Raw genomic sequence first — 18751 nt, 5'->3', positions numbered from 1 at the left:
CACATAGTGTTTTTGAGAGAGAGAGAGAGAGAGAGAGAGAGAGAGAGAGAGAGAGAGAGAGAGAGAGAGAGAGAGAGAGTACAAACATAAACAAAAACGCACACACACATACATAAACAAAGAATGCACACACACATTGAGAGAGGAAAAGAGAGAGAGAGCATGCATAAACAAAAAACGCACACATTGAGAGAGGAAAAGAGAGAGAGAACATGCTTAAACAAAAAACGCACACATTGAGAGAGGAAAAGAGAGAGAAAACATGCATAAACAAAAAAACGCACACACATTGAGAGAGAAAGAGAGAGAAACTAATTTAACGTCGTAGGAAACTAATTAAAATTAAAAGACCTAAAGATCTAGCCAACGAGGAGTTGAACTCAAGACCTATTATTCAAGAGGGAAATGGCATAACCAATCTATCATACTTGACATAGGTGATAGAAAGGTAATACCATTTATCTCTTTTTATTGGCACACACATCCACACACGCGCACACACACAAGAAGAAGAGAGTTATAACGTCGTAGGAAAACTATCCTAAAAGACGTTAAAGATTAGGTTAGATGTAGACTTACGTTAAATTAGATTTAGGTTTATTTAAGTTAAATTAGATTAGATTTAGGTTTATTTTTAATTAGATTTACGTTTATTTATGCTAGATTTAGATTTACGTTATATTAGATTAGATTTAGGTCTCCATAGACTGCGATGCCTGCATGAAGCGGGTGAAGAAAGCCCTCAATGGAATATAGGGTATTGCTGCCTTCACTCATGGTGGGCTCCGTCGATCCAAAAGTACTGGTGAAATGTCTTCAGAAGATAGGGAAGAAGGTGGATCTTCAGGGTGGCAAGAGTCACTACATCCCCGACACAATGACCATCTAGACAACCTCTAGTCATTCAACAGCAACTTCAAAGTTAGTAACAAGAGCAAGAGCGGTCTAAAGGGCCAATTGCTGTCGTCAGATGTGGATGGAGATGAGGCAGCGTCACCGCCGAAAGTTAACTCTCACATCTTTAGTGATGAGAATGCCAACTCTTGCCGAGTTATGTGAAAAATTATGTGTTAAATCAGTTTTAAGGTTCTTATAATCCCTGTTAGTTTAGTTCTTTGTTTTTAATATAACATAATTTACGTTAGATTTAGATTTATGTTATATTAGATTATACTTAGGTTTATTTAGGTTTATTTAGGTTTACCCACACACACACACACACACACACACACACACACAAGAAGAAGAGCGTTTTAACGTCGTAGGAAACTATCCCAAAAGACGTTAAAGATTAGGTTAGATGTAGACTTACGTTAAATTAGATTTAGGTTTATTTTTAGTTAGATTTACGTTTATTTAGATTTACGCTTATTTACGTTAGATCAAGTCCACGCAAGAATTACTTACTGTTTAGGGTTTAGAGTTAGACGAACAGTGAAAAGATCTACTGTGAAAAGATGTTAAGATGCTGTGAAGTGCTACAGCTAGAGAAGAGGCAAAGGGGTTTTGTCCACTACATGCAGTATCATATAGACGTGGGTCTGTAGATTTCTTGTACCCACAAATATAGGTATTGACCAATAAAGACGAGATTATAACCCGGTGGTTCTGATCTCCGTGCACCTCTAGACCGAGGTGTGCGGGGATTGGACATGACTAGAGAATGTGAGGTAAAGAGAGAGAGAGAGAGAGAGAGAGAGAGAGAGAGAGAGAGAGAGAGAGAGAGAGAGAGAGAGAGAGAGATAAGACGAAGAATGCCAATAGAATATTAAATTTGTTGTCCAGGTTATAAGATTTTTATCCTCATTATGAGTAGTGACGAGGATGTGGGACCGTCCAACCGAAACACCTATCTCTCAACGAGGGTCTTATGTCCTTGTAATCAATTCATTGCGTCATTGTATTTATATGCGTCATTACGTCATTGTATTTAATGGTCTTCGCGTCATTGTCTACTCTATTCATTCAATATTAAGTTTAAATATTCGTGTGTTTAATGCAGGTATGGATGATGAGGAGTTTCTTTCTTCTTTGTCACCGCAGCAGAGACAGTGGTACGTGGAGCGTCATCGCTCTGGCGCATCATCGCGCGTTCCTACTCCATCCGCATCTCCCTCTATTTCGGAGCATTCGGCACGCTCCGAAGCTTCGGCGTCGACGAGACGAGCTTCACACTCATCTAGACACCGGCGCTCTAGTGGTGGCGGTGGCGGTTGTTGTGGGGATTCCGCCACCGATGCCTCCATACCGCCTCGTGTTCGACGAGGCTCTTTACCCTCCCCTTCTTTGCCTGCCCCCACACCAGCCACAACATCGCCAGGTTTTGCACGGTTGACTGTTCCTAGCAGCTACACACCTCTACCCACTCCGCCAAGAGCCACCCCACTCGACACTCCTCGCTTCGGGGCCCAGACGCCAGTGGAGACACCTGACGTCCGTACCCCCATCGACACGCCGCTAGAGACCTCTGCCGGGACACCCAGGTTCACGCGTCACCGGCCAGAGGGCTTGCCTTACTCCGTCGACTTCAGCAGCGGCATCGTCATGGATGATGACGGCAAGAAGGTGATCTCGCGCATGCGTGGTCTTTGCTCTCAGCTGTTTAGACACTACATACTAAACAAATGGAGTGAAGTACCAAGTGATTTAAAAAATAGAGTCATCAACATACTTCATGATGAGTTTCCCGTTCCAACACGGGATCAGCGCTTCAATGAAGACCTGATGAAGATTCGAATGCGCGAATACTGCAAACACAAGCGTTCCGAAGTGCAAAAAGCAATCAAGCATGGGTGGAACAGGCCAGATTGGCTGGCCATGCGAAGAAAGCAGCGCGCGAGAATCCCGACAAGTGGAAGCAACAAAAGGATGCAGCCAGAGCGCGAGTAGAGGCAGGGAGCTCGCACCACTTGGGGAGCGGTGGATGGGCATCATTTGAGGCCGATTTTGTAAGTGTTTTTGCATTGCTCTTTATGTTCTATAGTTTAGGGTTTATGAGTTTTTTAATTCTAACATAATGAATTCTTTGTATGTTTTGACAGTGGTTGATGACAGGACGTGATCCCACACCGTACGAGCGCGAGTACGCAGGCAGGAAGGGCTTAAACGCCCTGATGGACATTGTCAGTTCTCGCGGTGGCATGGTTAGTATTAGGGTTTACTCTTTTCTATTTTTTGTATTGTTTTATAAATGTCGTTATATGTTTATACTTACTGAAAGCTGTCTTATTGTCTTTTTTTGCAGAATCCGACAGATACGCCGCTTGGACGCGATGAGATGTCTGACTAGACGACGTCAGTTTAGCCGTAGCTAGATAGCACTAGTTTAGGGTTTCTCATAGCTTATGTATCATGAGACAGATTTTATACGTCTTTTTGAACCATGTATATTATTACATTTGTCACCGCAGTTCATTTTGCCAATCAATTCTTTATGCCTATGATGCTGTACAATTGTCATTATTACATTTGCCAATCAATTCATTTTGCCTATGATGTGTACAATTGTCAATTTTACGCTTGTCAATTTTGCAAACAATGCGTCTTGTGGGTGACTATTTTGGGTCTATTATCTACCCTTGCACTTTTTTCAAAAAGTGAATCAAGTACAATATGGTTGATGGGTGGCAGGGCATTCAATTCCCTGTCACCAAAAAACAATTCTCTCGGGTGTCGCTATAACCGTCGCTATTTATGGCTCTGTAGCGTCGCTATAGACTTCTGTGTAACCGTCACTATAACCGTCGCTATGACCGTCTCTATGAGCGTCTCTATATAGCGACGCCTATAGCGACGCTCTCGTAGCGACGCTATTAGCGACGGTTTTAGCGACGCCGGGGGTTATAAAAACCCAGTGTATTTACGTCGCTAACAGCGTCACAAGAGCACACAACCTCTTGTAGTGTACCACATGTATATGGTAACACCCAAAATACACATAAGGCATCGAGCTACAAATTTTGTGGCAATCAAACATCAGTATTCAATGCATTCATGTCGCAAGAGCATCCTTTTATATACCAAGCAAAGCAACTACATCTCGAAGGTCACTCAAGTGCATTGAGCATTAAAGATACTCAAATCATTCAAGTGTTTCAAAAATTTGTGCATTCAAGCTTTTGGTAACAATTGTAATGTATGCACAACTTGAGTCATCAAAGCTCCTACACAGAAGTGCAACCGTTTATGCTATGTATGACATATCTAATGCCAAGATTGTAAGGGGTTATAGACACTGCCAATATCTATTGGTAAGACCACCCCATGGTCAAAGCACCAAAATTATCATACACATAACCACAATGTGCTTCCATGATGTATATACACCTAACATGGATCAAATCATGTGCACCCCGCATGTGCACCATCATGAGATTCCGAACACAAGGAGATTAATGCATTCGAGATGAGGCCCTAACAAAGTTCCCTAAAGGAAAATGATGATCTGCATTGTAAGTGTTTAGAAATTTCCCCAAACCAAAAAGTTTTGAGGTAAGACCTACACTATTTTCTTGCATCCAATTCCATCTTATGAGCCATATGCAACTACCCTAAGTAACCCATATTAGACTCTTTGATCAGAATCCATGCATTTTGTGTAAGCTTCAACTTACAGGGGAATTTGTTGGGGTAATCCTTAGCTTATACTCACTAAAAGCCAAGCATGAACCAATTAAGTGTAGCGTCACATATTTACTATGGAACCTATAAAGCGTCACACATGCTACACATTCCCTAAACACATGCTGCACACTTGATGGCCACATGCCACTTGTGATAGCTCACATTACCCTTGCCATTTCCACTTGTGGTGCATATCCATCCAATCATTAATTGCACTTCTCCACATTGAGCCTATAAACGACCAATATCCAAAAGTTGTAATCTCTCTCCAATTCTAATCAATCAAGAAGGCTATTTCTATTCTACATTGTGTATTGAGCTCACTCTATAATCCACTCCTAGTTATTCATTGGCTATGGTGCAACCATGAATGCCTCATTGGTTCATGCACCATAATCTTTACAAATTGTCCACCCAATACTTGTGCAGCGAGTACCAATAGTCATAATAATCATGCATTAGATTTAATTGGGCTTGGCCTTCTACCAAATGATCAACATGTGGCCCCCAATCAAAACTTTGGGAGAGGGGGGCCACTATATGTAACACTCTATATCACGTCAGCTCAAGGGGTATTTCAAAAAAAAAAACCTACCTAAAGGTTTTCTTTTGTTTCCCCCTCTCGTATGTAGCACTTTTTATAATAAAATTAGTATCCCTTATTTATCAAAATGTTTTGATAAATATTCCTTTTTGTATGTATGATTTTTTGTAATCCAACAAGAAACAATCAAATTCTTATGTTGAATCCATGTGCTATGCTACATATTATTTTGTGACATGCTCCCCCCCCCCCCCCCCCCCCCCCCCCCGCCGCGCACGACGAGATCAAAACTTCTTTCTCTTTGAATATAGAATTTCACCTTGAAAGAGTAAGGTTAACCTCTTCAAGTCTGGATTACATCCTATCACAACATGATTGGAAACAAATATCCTCCACCCCCTCTTATCCATTTCCATATCCTTTTCACTTTCTTCACACCCCTCAATTGGGACACCGTCAATAAAGCGCATGATAAAATGAGGAATGAAATCCCTTAGCACTTTGTTCATAACAATCATCATGTGAGAAACCAAGTTGGTTGCACCTTGTGGTAATGTACACATCCTTACCAATCCCAAAGCAGTATGCAGAGTTGTTAAAACCCTACTCTTTGGGGCCAAATGGAACTGATCATATCCTAAATATAGATCCCCACAGAATAGGCTCTTGTTGCAGAAGCATCTGCAAACATATCAACAAAACTGGACATATTATGACATTTTTTTATTTACTTTAATTACCGGCTAGATATCTTGAATGAACCTCAATTCCCATTCTTTTACGGAATTGTAAACCTCTTGTTAAAATATGGAGAACAAGATGGTTCAAAATACCCATCTTAATCTTTGCATTAAGAAAATTACCCAATTTTGGAAGATAATCCTTTGGAACTAGAAAAGGCCACATATTAAGACATGTGCAGAATGATGGAAATAACAATTGGGCCACAATGTTTGGGTCAACACAACCAATCTTAACTAGATGGAAAGCAAAAGATTTTTCGTGAATCTGCAATATCTCTAGAAAACAGTCCACCTCTTCTCAAGTTAAAAAATCCTCATCCCAATCTTCAACTCTTTTAGTGCTTCTTTACTTGTGCCCAATCTTTCTTGGATCTGTGCGAGTAAGCTTTTGAGAAGCATTCTTCATAGTCTCATCACTTTCCTTTGGCAGAGGTATAGACACAAGCGTGACCTTCTTTGCAACCTTTTATACTTTGTGTTGACCTGCACCTTCTCCACACCTAAATCTTCTTTAAACTCCAAGAATCTCATGCATGAGCATTGGCTTGAGTAGCAACATCCAGTTGTTCCATTGTATAAAAAAAAGAAATCTCTTCAAATTCTCTATAAGATATTGAACCTTCCAAAGTTTTATCCCAAGAATCTTCAAGAAAAAGCATCTTTGTCATCAACAATTGGTGAGATATTTTCCTTCTAAGGACTATCCTAGTCTCTCTTTATTATGATACTTGGAATTAGCACAACTTCTTACCTTCTCTGCTTGAAGTCCTAGCATAAGTAGATTCATCAGCCAAAACCTTACCGTCCATCCACACAACAATAGTAAAAGATTGGCCCAAAATAAGAGGATAAGTAGAATATTCTTCTACAAAAAAAATCTTCTCTTTACTCACATTCCCTATAGTAACCTTGATGTTTGGGCATATTGCATAAAGATACCTTGGTAAAGCATTAGCAACCCATATACGCCATGCATGATCCATATCAATAGGCCATTTACCTCTTGTACACAAACTCTATGACATGAGGTTGAACTTGGAGCCATGATCAACTAAAGTTACAGAAAGAATAGAAAGGGTCACTTTTATTGGTGAAAAGTTCACAGTGAAGGGTTTTATAAATAGTCATTGAACGCACATGATATATAGGTTTTACATATAGTGACCCCCTTGCGTCCTCGCCTCTTCCAACATATCTTCCATAATCTTCTTCATACCATCCTTCGCAAAAATGGTCTTAAGAGATAGATCAATTTCCCTTAAATGAATCATTGTATCCTTCCAAAAGATCAAATTCCTACTTATAGTATCTTCAAAATCTTCATTGTCCTTTTGTATTCAATTGAGACTATCACACCACCTAATAAATAGTCCCATTTTCCTACTATAGAGGTTGTTGACTTGGCCCCGATGTGGATTTCTTTTCATCAAACCTGAGAATTTTCTAACTACATTGACAATGTCTAGAGGGGATGTCATACATGACACTACCAGAGGGACTACAAGAGGGGCTAAAATATACCTAGAGAAGTGAAATAGAAGAGGATATCCTTGGGGGACTCAGCAATCGGTACCTCCCTATATGACATGCGTTCCCGGGGTATTAGAAAACCCCTCTTTTAACATGTCTGAAAGAATAAAATGACCCCTTATTTTAGAAAATTTTCCAAAATTGAATATAAAAATCCCTTATTTTAATGTATCTCTGCTAAATTGCCTAAAATTTTTGAATTTTAAAACCCCTCCTTTTGAACTCACGTTATACATTAACATGATTACATAGTACACCCCCCGAGAGGATATCCAACAAGCAAAATTATTTAAAATGTTACTGCATGGTCTTGATGGGGAGAAGGATGAGGGATAATCTCTATGCACATAGATACATTGTTAAGGTCTGCTCACTCCATACAACCCAGCTTTCATAGTCTCTTCAATACCCACTCTCCGCGACTGAATCGCTCTTTCCCCTTAGGGAAATGGCTCTTCAAGATGCCTTTCTTAATGGTGTGTTTCCCCTCCAATCTTTGAGCCTCCCTATCCCTACTCACTTTTATGGCCCTTCAATGCCTAGAGCTTCCATAGCAATGCAACAAACTCACTTGGAGCCAGAGCAGAGAGCACAACCAAGTTTTCTACAAAATGCACAGACCCTTTGTGGGACATGGCCCGGTTGGAAGTGTAGATTTGTCAGTGCTTCCCATCTCCTTAATGCCGATGCTCACCCAAATGCCCTCCTATGCTGACATCGTAACAGTGCTCTAGCAGAGTCCCATCAACCCCTTATTCCGACCCTCCCTATTGAAAGAAAAAGGTATGGATTTTCCTATTAGCTCTATGAATAGTCTGTTTTGGGCAAATGTGGCTACACATCGGGGGAAGACCATCTGTTAGGGAATATTAATCCTCCAAATACCCAATCATGGCCTAATCCCGCAAGCAATTTAGTCCAAGAACAAAGCTCTACTAAGGAACATACCCGCAACTCAGGACCTAATATAAATGCTAGCTCTGGTGAGACTAATAGGGATGAACACACTCAAACCACAAAACTCCCTCCCATGAGGATGCTCTAGTGATTGATACATAATTTTGAAAAATGTTTTGACCAGCTAAGTGATAAATTACTCATTGGCCTGTGCCATGGACTCAGACCACCTGTTGATGCTCTTAAGAGTTGGATCTCCTCTAACTTGGTGAGTAGAAATGTGAACCCCTACCATGTGCATTATCTTTCTAATAACTACTATCTGTTCTTTTTTGAGGACTCTAACAACACGCTGCAGGTTCTTTTCAAGGGAAATGGTTGATTAATAGTACCCCTCTCACTTTCTTCAAATGGTTCAAAGGTTTCAATCCAAAGGGGGACAAGACTTCCTGTGTCCCCATGTGGGTATATTTTCTAGATCTACCAATTGATTTCTACCCCTGGTTAAGGAACATAGGAAGCATGGTTTGGTAAAGTTATAGGGAAAAAATCTAGAGGGGGAATCAACCCCAAGTGGGATTCACAACTCCTAATAGAAGTAGACATAAGAAAAAACTTAAAGGATGAAATCCCTATTAAAGACAACAATGGGTTTCTCCTCCCTTCTCAAAAGATTCTGTATAGGAACTTACCCAATGCCTACTTCCATTCCCATGCCCAAGGACATCTAATTAAAGATCGTCATATCCTCAATAAAGCCAAGGGACATGCTACTCCCTCTCATGAAAAACAACAGTTCCAATAGGTGCATAAGAGGAATGCTAGAAAAAACAACAAAACCCCTAAATCTTCTAACTCTAGAACTAGCAATAGATTTGATGTTCTTCTTTGAAGAAGTTTTTGACCCCTCGACAGAACTGGCTGAAGATTTGATTACAAAAGGCCCCAAACTAGGAAAAATCCTTTTGAGGAGGAACAAAGACTAATCATCATGGGCTAGGGCAAGAGGACAAAGACACTGGCCCAATAGAGCATCTCCCCCCCCCCCCCCCCCAGCCCTAATGTGCAGACTCGAGGATTCTCCTCATATAGCAATGACTCAAAAAGTGACAATGAGGTAATTGAGAGCACTCAATTCAATAAAAATTTCCACACAAGAAGATCAACAAGCTTTCTTGGAGGAACTGGAACAACGTGACAAAATTTCTAAACAAATTCTAGCTGCCTCTCCTGAACCTCTAGTTGATACAATATGAACCAAGCAGAAGAAGAATCACTCCCAAAGCAGAATTTAGGAAAAACCAAGAGAAAGAAAGAAAAGAACATTGACCCAGGAAGAGCCTCAGTCTCTCTGGCTAAACCCTCCAAAACCAGCAAAAAATGAAGTGCCCAAATATAAAAGGTCTCTCTCACAATTTTAAAGGCCAGGGACTGATCTTATTAGAGCTTTGACAATCAATTGGACATTAGTCTTGTCCCTGATTACATTTGCCTTCAAAGAATTAAGACTTCCAATAAGACTTTGGAGGTAAAGGTGGTGCTCCAATTGGACTAGTGCAAAAACATGCAAATTATATCACAAAACTCATAAAATTTGATAAGGGGCATTGAATAGCAATTCCCCTCAAAGATCCTTTTAAGTACACTCTTGTAAATGTGTATGCTCCAAAATTTGTCTCTAACAGGTGCACCAACTGGCAAGATATTGCTCAATTTGTTAACCGTGTTCAACATGGTGGAAAGTCTAGAAGATAGATGGGTGCAAAAATGACAGTGCCTATATGGAAAAGAAAGAGAGATTTGGGATGACATGTCCACTAAACTTGATCTGCTGGATGTACTAGAGAACTCTGGCTGCACTTGGATCAATAGACAAAGTGGTTCCTGCTATAGGATAATAGGGCTACAAGGTTAGACAAAGTGTATATGATAGTCTTTGCTTCAAGATCATTGGTTTGCGGATTGTAAGTTAGATTCTTATATGTTACTTTCTAATCATAAGCCAATCCTTTTAGCGTTGAATAGATAAGAAAATAATCATAGAGTTGGTTGGCTGAATATTGACCAGTCACTGCTTAAGTTGAAATTTATAAGAGATAAAATCAAAAGTATTTTCTGCTCTGAGTTTGGGGCTGTCACTTCATCATTTACTGCATGGGAAAATTCTTTCAAGAGAGTTCCACAACTCCTGCATTCCTACAAGAAGATAGCCAAAGAGACCAGGGCTAAGAGGAGAATACGATTGCTAGCCAAATTCTTCAACAAGAAGAAATTACCAATTACTCGGATCCTCCTATAACAGAACTTCTGGAAATGCCTTGCTTTGCCTTCTCGTTTTTTGCAAAAATTGAAGAATGTTAGAATAAAAATGCTAAGTATCACTGCTTACCATCGTTCAGAAGCCTGTTGACATCATTTTTCAATGATCTTGCCAAAACATTTGTGAGGTTACGGGGGCTTGAAAACCTCGTTTGCATCGGCATAGGCCCCTTGTAAAGGGGTGGGTCCTTTGGCCTCCCAATAACCCCAAATAGGGTGCCCATCGTATAGCAAGGAGAAAAAATTCATTGCTATGTTGTAGAAGCCTTGGTGAGGGCAACACAGGAGAAGAAGGAACTCCCACCCATGTGATCCTTGAGGGGTGCTGTGCATGAGATGAAAAACAATCCCCACCCATTGTGCTCTTGTTGAGCATGCCCTTGCGCGAAAAGATGCAGGTGAGTCCGACCCCTCTTGTGTGTGCAAAGGACCTTGCACACACTGCATGCAAATCCAATCGGAGAGGGAGAAAAGTCACGCTAGACCTCGACCCTGCATGCCATGCATGACTTCCCCCTCCATTGGTTCTAATACCACTATAAGAATCTAGGAATTGAGACATGCTCTTTTCCATCCATCTCCTCTTATAGGTCTGCAACTTATATTTAGGAGCCCTTGGACACACATACCTAGCTGGCCTTGCATAGGACCATGCCCCCTCTTTTTCCTCCCCTTGTCATGACACTAGCATTATCTTTGTATTAGCACACTTAGTAATTACATTTCCGATGTTTTGTGCTCTTGAGCTTCTCCTTCAGCTTTTCCATCTTCCTGTGTATTCCTACAGCTATATTTCCAACAAGCTTATGGCTCAAAGACTTTGGTTTCGAATTATCCCCAATGCACACCAACCAATCATAATAGCCGAAAACTAGATAAGATAAGATTTCTACTTATAATGGAAGTGGACAGATTTAAGACCCAAATGTTTGTAGATTTACAACTCCACATCATTGCACTATTTTTAGCCTATTTAGTGCAATAATTGGGCTATTATGTTTGGGTGTTGGCGATTCAAGACGGGCTAATACTCCTAACTTTGCATTCCACATGCCCAGTTGTTCATTGTAGGGAAGTGGAGTCAAGTTGACTTGGTAGTCACACCATATCCTTCATGGCTTCAAATTGACGCCATGATTTAGAAGGTTTTGGACAATAGTTCTACGTTACCCCAATTTGGCGATGGGTTTGGCCTTCTGTTCCAACCTGCTTAGTGTACTATTCCTTCAAAATTAGAAATGGCAATGTGCGGCTATATGTTAAAAAGTTGTGCTCGCCAATTGCAAAAGTTGGATGGCACTTGTGACCGAGTGTTTTGCATATGGCGGCGTATAAGGGCGTGGTCACGAGGGCTTAGTTTTCCGTTGGGATCTCTGACATAGCTTTTCACCGGCATTGTTATGCCTTTTTAGGCATAGTTACAAAACCCAACCTTCCCACTGCTGGTCAGCACCCTCTGTCTCTCTCATGTTTGCACCCGGTTCTTCCTCTCTCTAACGTTGCTCTCGGTTCTCGCTCTGAGGTCCATTCAGTACTTGTCGAGGCTTAGTGATAACTAAGCTTCAAGTGACCATAGGGTTGTCTGTGAGTCACATGGTGGTGTTATTTCAATGGTTCAAACCCTGGTTAGGGCCCTTGACCTGGCATGAGAGGGAGAAGCTCTTGTTGGTACTACCTGCTTGCAGCGAGTGATATAGGGGTGTTGCCTATGAATGTTGTACACAACTTTTAGGCTTTTTGAAGCTATTTTAAGATGCTATTTTTCAGTGTGTCTTTGGAGCCATGCTTGCAATAAAAATAACGCAAGGTATGCTCTGTGTGTGTGTGAGGTCCCCACCCCGCCGTTTCCAATGGCGGATCTGATGGTGAACTCGGTGGCCACTAGATCTATTGCGGAAGCAAACAAAATGGTTCAGGATTCGACTAGCGGACGATCTCTCATCACAAAGTGAGTCGAGTTCGAGCCTACTAGCAGAGAGATCTAGCTCCACCTCGCAGGGGAAGCGTACTCGAACTATCTAGCGATCCTAAGACTCACCTTCCAAGAGGAGAGAAACCCCGAGCGCCTTTTTCCCCATGTTTGAGAGGCACGTACACTCGAGATTTCACCGCTTTAGGGGCAATGAGTATTACTAATATCGAAGTAAGCACAATGGGGACAGAGAGTTCCCGACCAATCGGGACCACCCATCTTGTAGGCATTGGCAACCTAAGCCAAGCCCCCACTTTCCACCCCCACACTCACACTTCCTTGTGTGACCTAATTACTACCACAAAGGTTGTTCAACATAAAGATTCCTTGTTTAATTCCGAATCACATTGTTCGTTAATACAGCCCTCCAACCAGTATTGCAAACAACACCAAGACAGAATTCTAGTAAAAATTCTACTCAAACTTATTCATAAAAATTCCAATGTTCTGGAGGTACAACATCCCCCCTCCAGCGAGAGTTTACTCCTCCCGTTGTCGCCTAGCTGCCCATACAACTAGGTATGTCCACCGCATAGAAAGCACGTCATGGACACTCCCACCGCATAGAAAGCAAGACGTGGGTTCCCACCGCTTAACCAGCAGTCGTGGTTATCCACCGCTTAACTAGCAGTCGTGGATTCAAGAGCCCTTAACCAGGAACTCTGCCCCTGTGATCAGGAAGGGGTTCATGACTAATTCAACATTGGAAAAAGAATGAACATGCCGAGCTAAATTTTCCCTAGCAGACATTCTTTCCTATTGCAAATAGCATTCCCATCAATCATTTCCTTCCTACTTTAGAACTTAATGTACAATGATTTCAATGCCGAGGTTTCCGTCGGATTTCTCCAACATGTTTGGGGATATGAGCATTCCTAACTAGCGTATACAATGTCAGTTTAAACAACTTGAATAAAAATATGATCTACCTCTTCCCCTTCTTCATCGATGGCCCGTGAGATGGCCGGTATTTGTTCCTCCATGGGAGCCTTCCCCTTCCCGTTGACATTGCTCGTTCCTGCCTCGCGATCGTGGGCACCACCGAAGCGAGTCCTCTTAACCGGGGCCATTTCTCACTACTTTAAATGATTAGCTTGGAGAAAGAGCTAAGGTTCGCAAGCATCATAACAGTCCAATGGGTAGATTAGTGACATTAATTAGTCCCTCCTATATGATAGATCTAGATTTTTCATAAAGCAATCATTAAGGATGGCACATAATCCTATGGGAACCGGCTCTAAAGATAATTACTCGGTTTACATGATTAAGAATAATAGGATTTCACTAATGGAATTATCAGAGAGATGAATTAAGTATGATTAATCTCTTTCCTAGCAATTAGAGGGTGCAGAGTCACCGCATGCATAGGTGTGAGAAAAAACCATCTCTTAGAGACTTAATGACAGATTAATCTTACCTTAATTATATCTTAATGCATAACAGAGATTGAATCTAAATCAGCTACAATATTAATGCGTGATAGAAAGAGTGGTTCTCATCAATCTACACAATTACTAGCTTACCGATTAATTACTATACTGCCTAGAGAGAGAAAATTCTGGTAATTATTCTCTAATCATTAATTGAGAGTGATGAATGGCTGATAATTCAGCTATGGGATGATGATTACATAATAGAATATGGTTGATGAGAATTTAGAGAGTAATTATAGAGAATTACGACTAGGAATAAGCATAATAGACGAGAAATTTAGGCGGTAATGAAAAGAATTTGCAGAAAGCATTAATTAAACCGTGGTTACCGTGATTAAGGGCTGATAATCCTCTCGATTCTCTGATCTAATCGAGCTTCTTGAGGCGAGAATTCGACAGCACCTCCCTCCTTGCTTCTCCTTCAAAAGGTGTGTGTTCCGGCAGCACCTTCCCAGAGTGTGTGTAGGTGTGTGTGTGTGTGCACTGTGTGTGTGTGTGTGTGTGTGTGTGTGTGTATGTGTGCAGGTCTTTAAATAGGCTTCCTCAAGCTGAAAATCAATTTGTGTTGCTAAATGCATCTGGGTGAGCACTCAGTCCTTGCATGGCAAGTCCAATTGCCTACCCACCAAGTGTCCAGTTGGCTCAGTAAACTGACTCTCACACTGAGTTGCAGGCTTGGCAGCTTCCCCAAGACTCCCACAAAGCAAGAGGGCGCCCCCTAGCTGCTAAAGCAGGTCTGGAGTTGGCTGGGACCTGTTCCCACACAGCCTCGGGCCCCCGGTACCTCCCCGGACAATTTTTAGGAAAATTGGTTCTAAGCTAAAACGGGTCATACGAGTCGGATTTTGATGCCAGAAATTGCTATAGCAAGCTCTAACTAAGGCGTACTGGCCCGAGTACCTGCCATATTTAGCAGCCCCCGGGGTCCGAAAATGCATTTTTTTCAAATTCGGGGTATTGGTGCAGATTTTCGAGACGGTTAAAACTAGACGGATCGGGTGACCAAAAACTTACTATATTTGAAAAATTTTCACAAAAATTATTTTAATTCACATTTCGAAGCTTTATGACATTTTAAACATCATGGCACTGACAGAATTTGAAAAACTGCTAAAAATAGTAACTTTTTTCCATTATGATCATTTCACGGTACAAGGGTTCTCTTTTTGGTTGGGGTCAGAGACCTTACAGTGTGTGTGTGTGCGCGCGCGCACGAGCAGGCAATGAGCCCTAACTCTTCTTCTTCCGGCCTCCCTTGGATAAGGGGGCAGCCCTAGGGGAGGCCACAGAGCCCTGCTCCCTCACACCTAGCAGCAACCCGGCCCCCTTCACGCTCTATAGCCTCGGATCCTGCTCGCGTTCGAGCTCTACAGTCCCGGCCCTTGCTCGCCAGTCGCGGCCTCTGCTCGCCCAGGCCTGGCCACCCGCCCAGGCTCAGCCCCTGTCTCAACCAACCTCTGCCCGACAGAGGCACGCCTTGTCTCGACCTCTGTCCTGTCTTGACCTCTGCTGCTCTCGCCTGCTTGCTACACACAATAGGCTCTTAATTCAAGCAAGCCTAAGCTTTGAATTTGAATTTGTTCCCTGGACTGAGTGCCCACCATGGCCACTCGGCTTCAACTCGCGGGAAGCCGACATTTGCTGGCATTGTGGCAACACCCTCAAAGGTGGACAGCATAGCCTGGCTTCAATATGAAGTCGAAAAACTTCGCAAGGAAAACAACGCTTTGAAGGAAAGACTCGCAGCCATTGAGTATCGTCTCACCACAATGGAGAACTCCAACAAGGGAAAGACGGAACAAAAGGAAATCAAGCTCAACACGGAGGCAGAAATCACCCTCACCGAGAAGGTCAAGACTCAAGTGCAAGCTTCCATCTTTCGCAAAGTAGAAGATCGTGTAATATCTACGCTACGCGAACAACAACGACAAGATATTATTACTCTCAATGTTCGCATTGGCGGGCTCCCGAGTGATTGGCAAGGAAAGGAGGACCCCAAGTTCCACGAGTCCTTCGCTCTCATCCGAACAACAACCCCCATGATACAATGGGATCCAACGACTATCACCACTCTCGCTCAACGAGCATCGCACCAACCATGCAATTCTTACTTTCAAGACCAAAGCCGATCGAGTCAAGCTCCTTGAGCAATCGAAGCTTCTCAAGGACACAAAAATCTGGTTTGCTAAAGATCTCACACCCACCCGACTCAAACAGAAAAAGGCCGAACTCCAAAAGATTCGAGAAGCGCGCACAACAGAGAAATGGGCAGTTTTTCGAGGAGGTAAAGCCATCATCCAAGAGTTTCGAACTCCCAAACCGGCTCCCCCCTCTTCACCTATCTCATCTTAGGTTTTTGCTCATTCCACCTTATCTTTTTCCACCACTTGATGGACCCTCAGTCCTTAACTGATATGTATCAGATGGAATCCTTTGTATTGTTTTGTTTCTGGTCCTATAGGTCATATATGACCTCCGTGGACAATAATTCAATCTCTCTCTCTCTCTCTCTCTCTCCCTCCATCAGAGGCGAGTGAGTGATGGCCTTGTTGAAAGTGACCACGTGGCCGGAGACTAGTCTCAAAGCAAGTTAGAAAGTCGCCATCGTCTGCCAATTAAAAGAGATTATTTAGAAGGTGGATCAAAATAAACTTCTCAGTGTCGCGTGGCTGCACGCACACTCACTCAATTTCTCTTTTCTGCAACCTTTCCGGGAGGACTGTATCTCTGCTTCTTCTTCTGATGGGAGTCAATCATTTTGCCAATCAATCAGGATCCTGATCTATGGTTTTGATGAGCGCTTTGCATGATTTCCTCTTGCAAATCCCTTCAATCATCCTCAACGACTACGATCTCTGCTTTGCGGCTGCAACTCGGTCATCGCAGTCTGCATGCTGATCTTGCAGTGTGCAATCTGAAAGTAATCATGGCCCAGCTAGTGTCGAATCATTTAGGGCTTGAAAATGCAGAATCGCAGTAGTACAGATATGGAGAGCTTCACAGGACTAGTCCCTGCCATCTACTCCTTCTTTCAGAACAAGATTAAGCTGCAAAGCTATGATCAGTTTTATGGGATCGACAGTGATGTGAGACAGCTTCATGCCGATGTCGAAGGTGGCGCCGACATTAATTTGGGGCATGTGATGCAGCAAGAGGCCACCAATCCACCCTCAGATTGGCGGTTAGTTCGGCAGTCCAGCATTGATCACCTCATTTCTCACAATTTGAATGCCAGCCATAATTATTCTCGGCCATCGCCATTCTCGAATCCCTGCATCCCTTACCATGTTTATGCGAAGCTGAAGAAAAAGATGAGATACACATTTTTTTCGTCATCATCTTCAAAACTACAGCGGCACCATTGTAACAAGCTCAATGATATTGCTAGGTTTGGGGGCTCCTAATATCCATTATGGTCACAGAGGAAAAATCGGCGGATGCAATGCTCCTCGGTCGGCATCTCAACGTCCTTGAAACAGCCATCGCTAGAGAGGGTTTGTCATTCTATTGTTGCTAGAGTTCTGCCTTTGTCAAATTGATTTCTCCTGAAAGCGAAAACGTCCTATGTTGATGGTAAAACCAAATTGCAAATGGCAGCAATAAACTTGTCCTTTCAAACCAAGTCCAGCTTGTCACATGTTCATGGTTTCTGATGTTCATGTTCAGAAACAATTACTGTGTATAAGCAATCCCCATGTGTTTTATAGGTGTCATCATCTCCTTGTATATGCAGCAATTGGATTATTGTTTTTAATGGTTGATCAGAATTGCCAATTTGACAGATTTATAGTCTTTTTATTTGTGCTTACGGTCGAAGAGAGAGTTAAATGGCTCATGGTGAGCAAAAACTTCCAAAAATACGCATTGTGAGCCATTGTGCGTTGATGCGATGGTGGCCGGCTCATGCCTTGCTGGACATGCTCCCAATTCAGTTGGATTCAAGTTCGACTATGCTACAACTAGCACAAGAAGATTTAGAAATTTTCTCACGTAGGAAAATGGAGTCTTTTTGAATGTTTTTTCATACAATGCATAACATCATGAGCTTCTGCTGGGGAGGCAAGTCCACATACCTAGCTAGGTACGATTGGGGGTAGGGGACCGCCGGCCCCCCCACCGGGCCGGCTGGGGGGGCGGGCGGTCCCCTGCCCCCAATCGTACCTAGCTAGGTATGCGGTGCCTCCCTCACAGAAGGTCATAATGTTGAGGTAAGTCACAATGTGAGAATTATTGTGAGAATCTGCCCAAATCTTTTTGTGACTGAAGCAAAAGGAAATGCAGACATTTGGTGTGGTGTCAAATACATTATTGAAGGGCATGGCACCTTGTGTTGTAATACCATACCCCGGGATCAAGAATATGGAGATTGATATTGCATTTTTATGATCAAATATCAATGGTTATGCAGAGTTAAACTTTGAAAACTTTGTCTTGCGGGCACAAATATATTCATGTATGCACAGTGAGTACATAATTCGTTTTCCTCTTGCTTGCCTTGACACAACAATCTAACCCACAGAAACATGTGATGGTAATCATGTGAGTTCGAGGAAGAGACACATGGAGATGAAAAATTGTGCAGTCATTCAATGTTGGCAAGGTGAAGTCGAGGGGTTCCCCTAATGACACATCGAGAATATTCCCTTCTCGATTATGCATGAGGAAGATGAACAAGGCAATGAGAGCTCAA

At 42.3% G+C, this 18751-nt stretch overlaps 1 protein-coding gene across 1 annotated transcript; it reads left to right on the top strand.

Moving 5' to 3' along the window:
• The first annotated feature begins 16714 nt into the window (after nucleotides 1-16714).
• LOC147432237 (uncharacterized) lies at nucleotides 16715-17844 on the top strand. Its single transcript, XM_086491548.1, has one exon. The coding sequence runs from the start codon at nucleotides 17025-17027 to the stop codon at nucleotides 17463-17465; it is 441 nt and encodes a 146-aa protein (XP_086347674.1). The 5' UTR covers nucleotides 16715-17024; the 3' UTR covers nucleotides 17466-17844.
• Nucleotides 17845-18751: the final 907 nt, after the last annotated feature.

Source organism: Adiantum capillus-veneris, chromosome 20 (genome assembly GCF_014529385.1).
Source record: "Adiantum capillus-veneris isolate H3 chromosome 20, ASM1452938v2, whole genome shotgun sequence".
In the NCBI taxonomy this organism is placed as follows: domain Eukaryota; kingdom Viridiplantae; phylum Streptophyta; class Polypodiopsida; order Polypodiales; family Pteridaceae; genus Adiantum; species Adiantum capillus-veneris.
The sequence above is the reverse complement of the archived record's forward strand: the minus strand, read 5'-3'. Positions and strand labels throughout refer to the sequence as shown.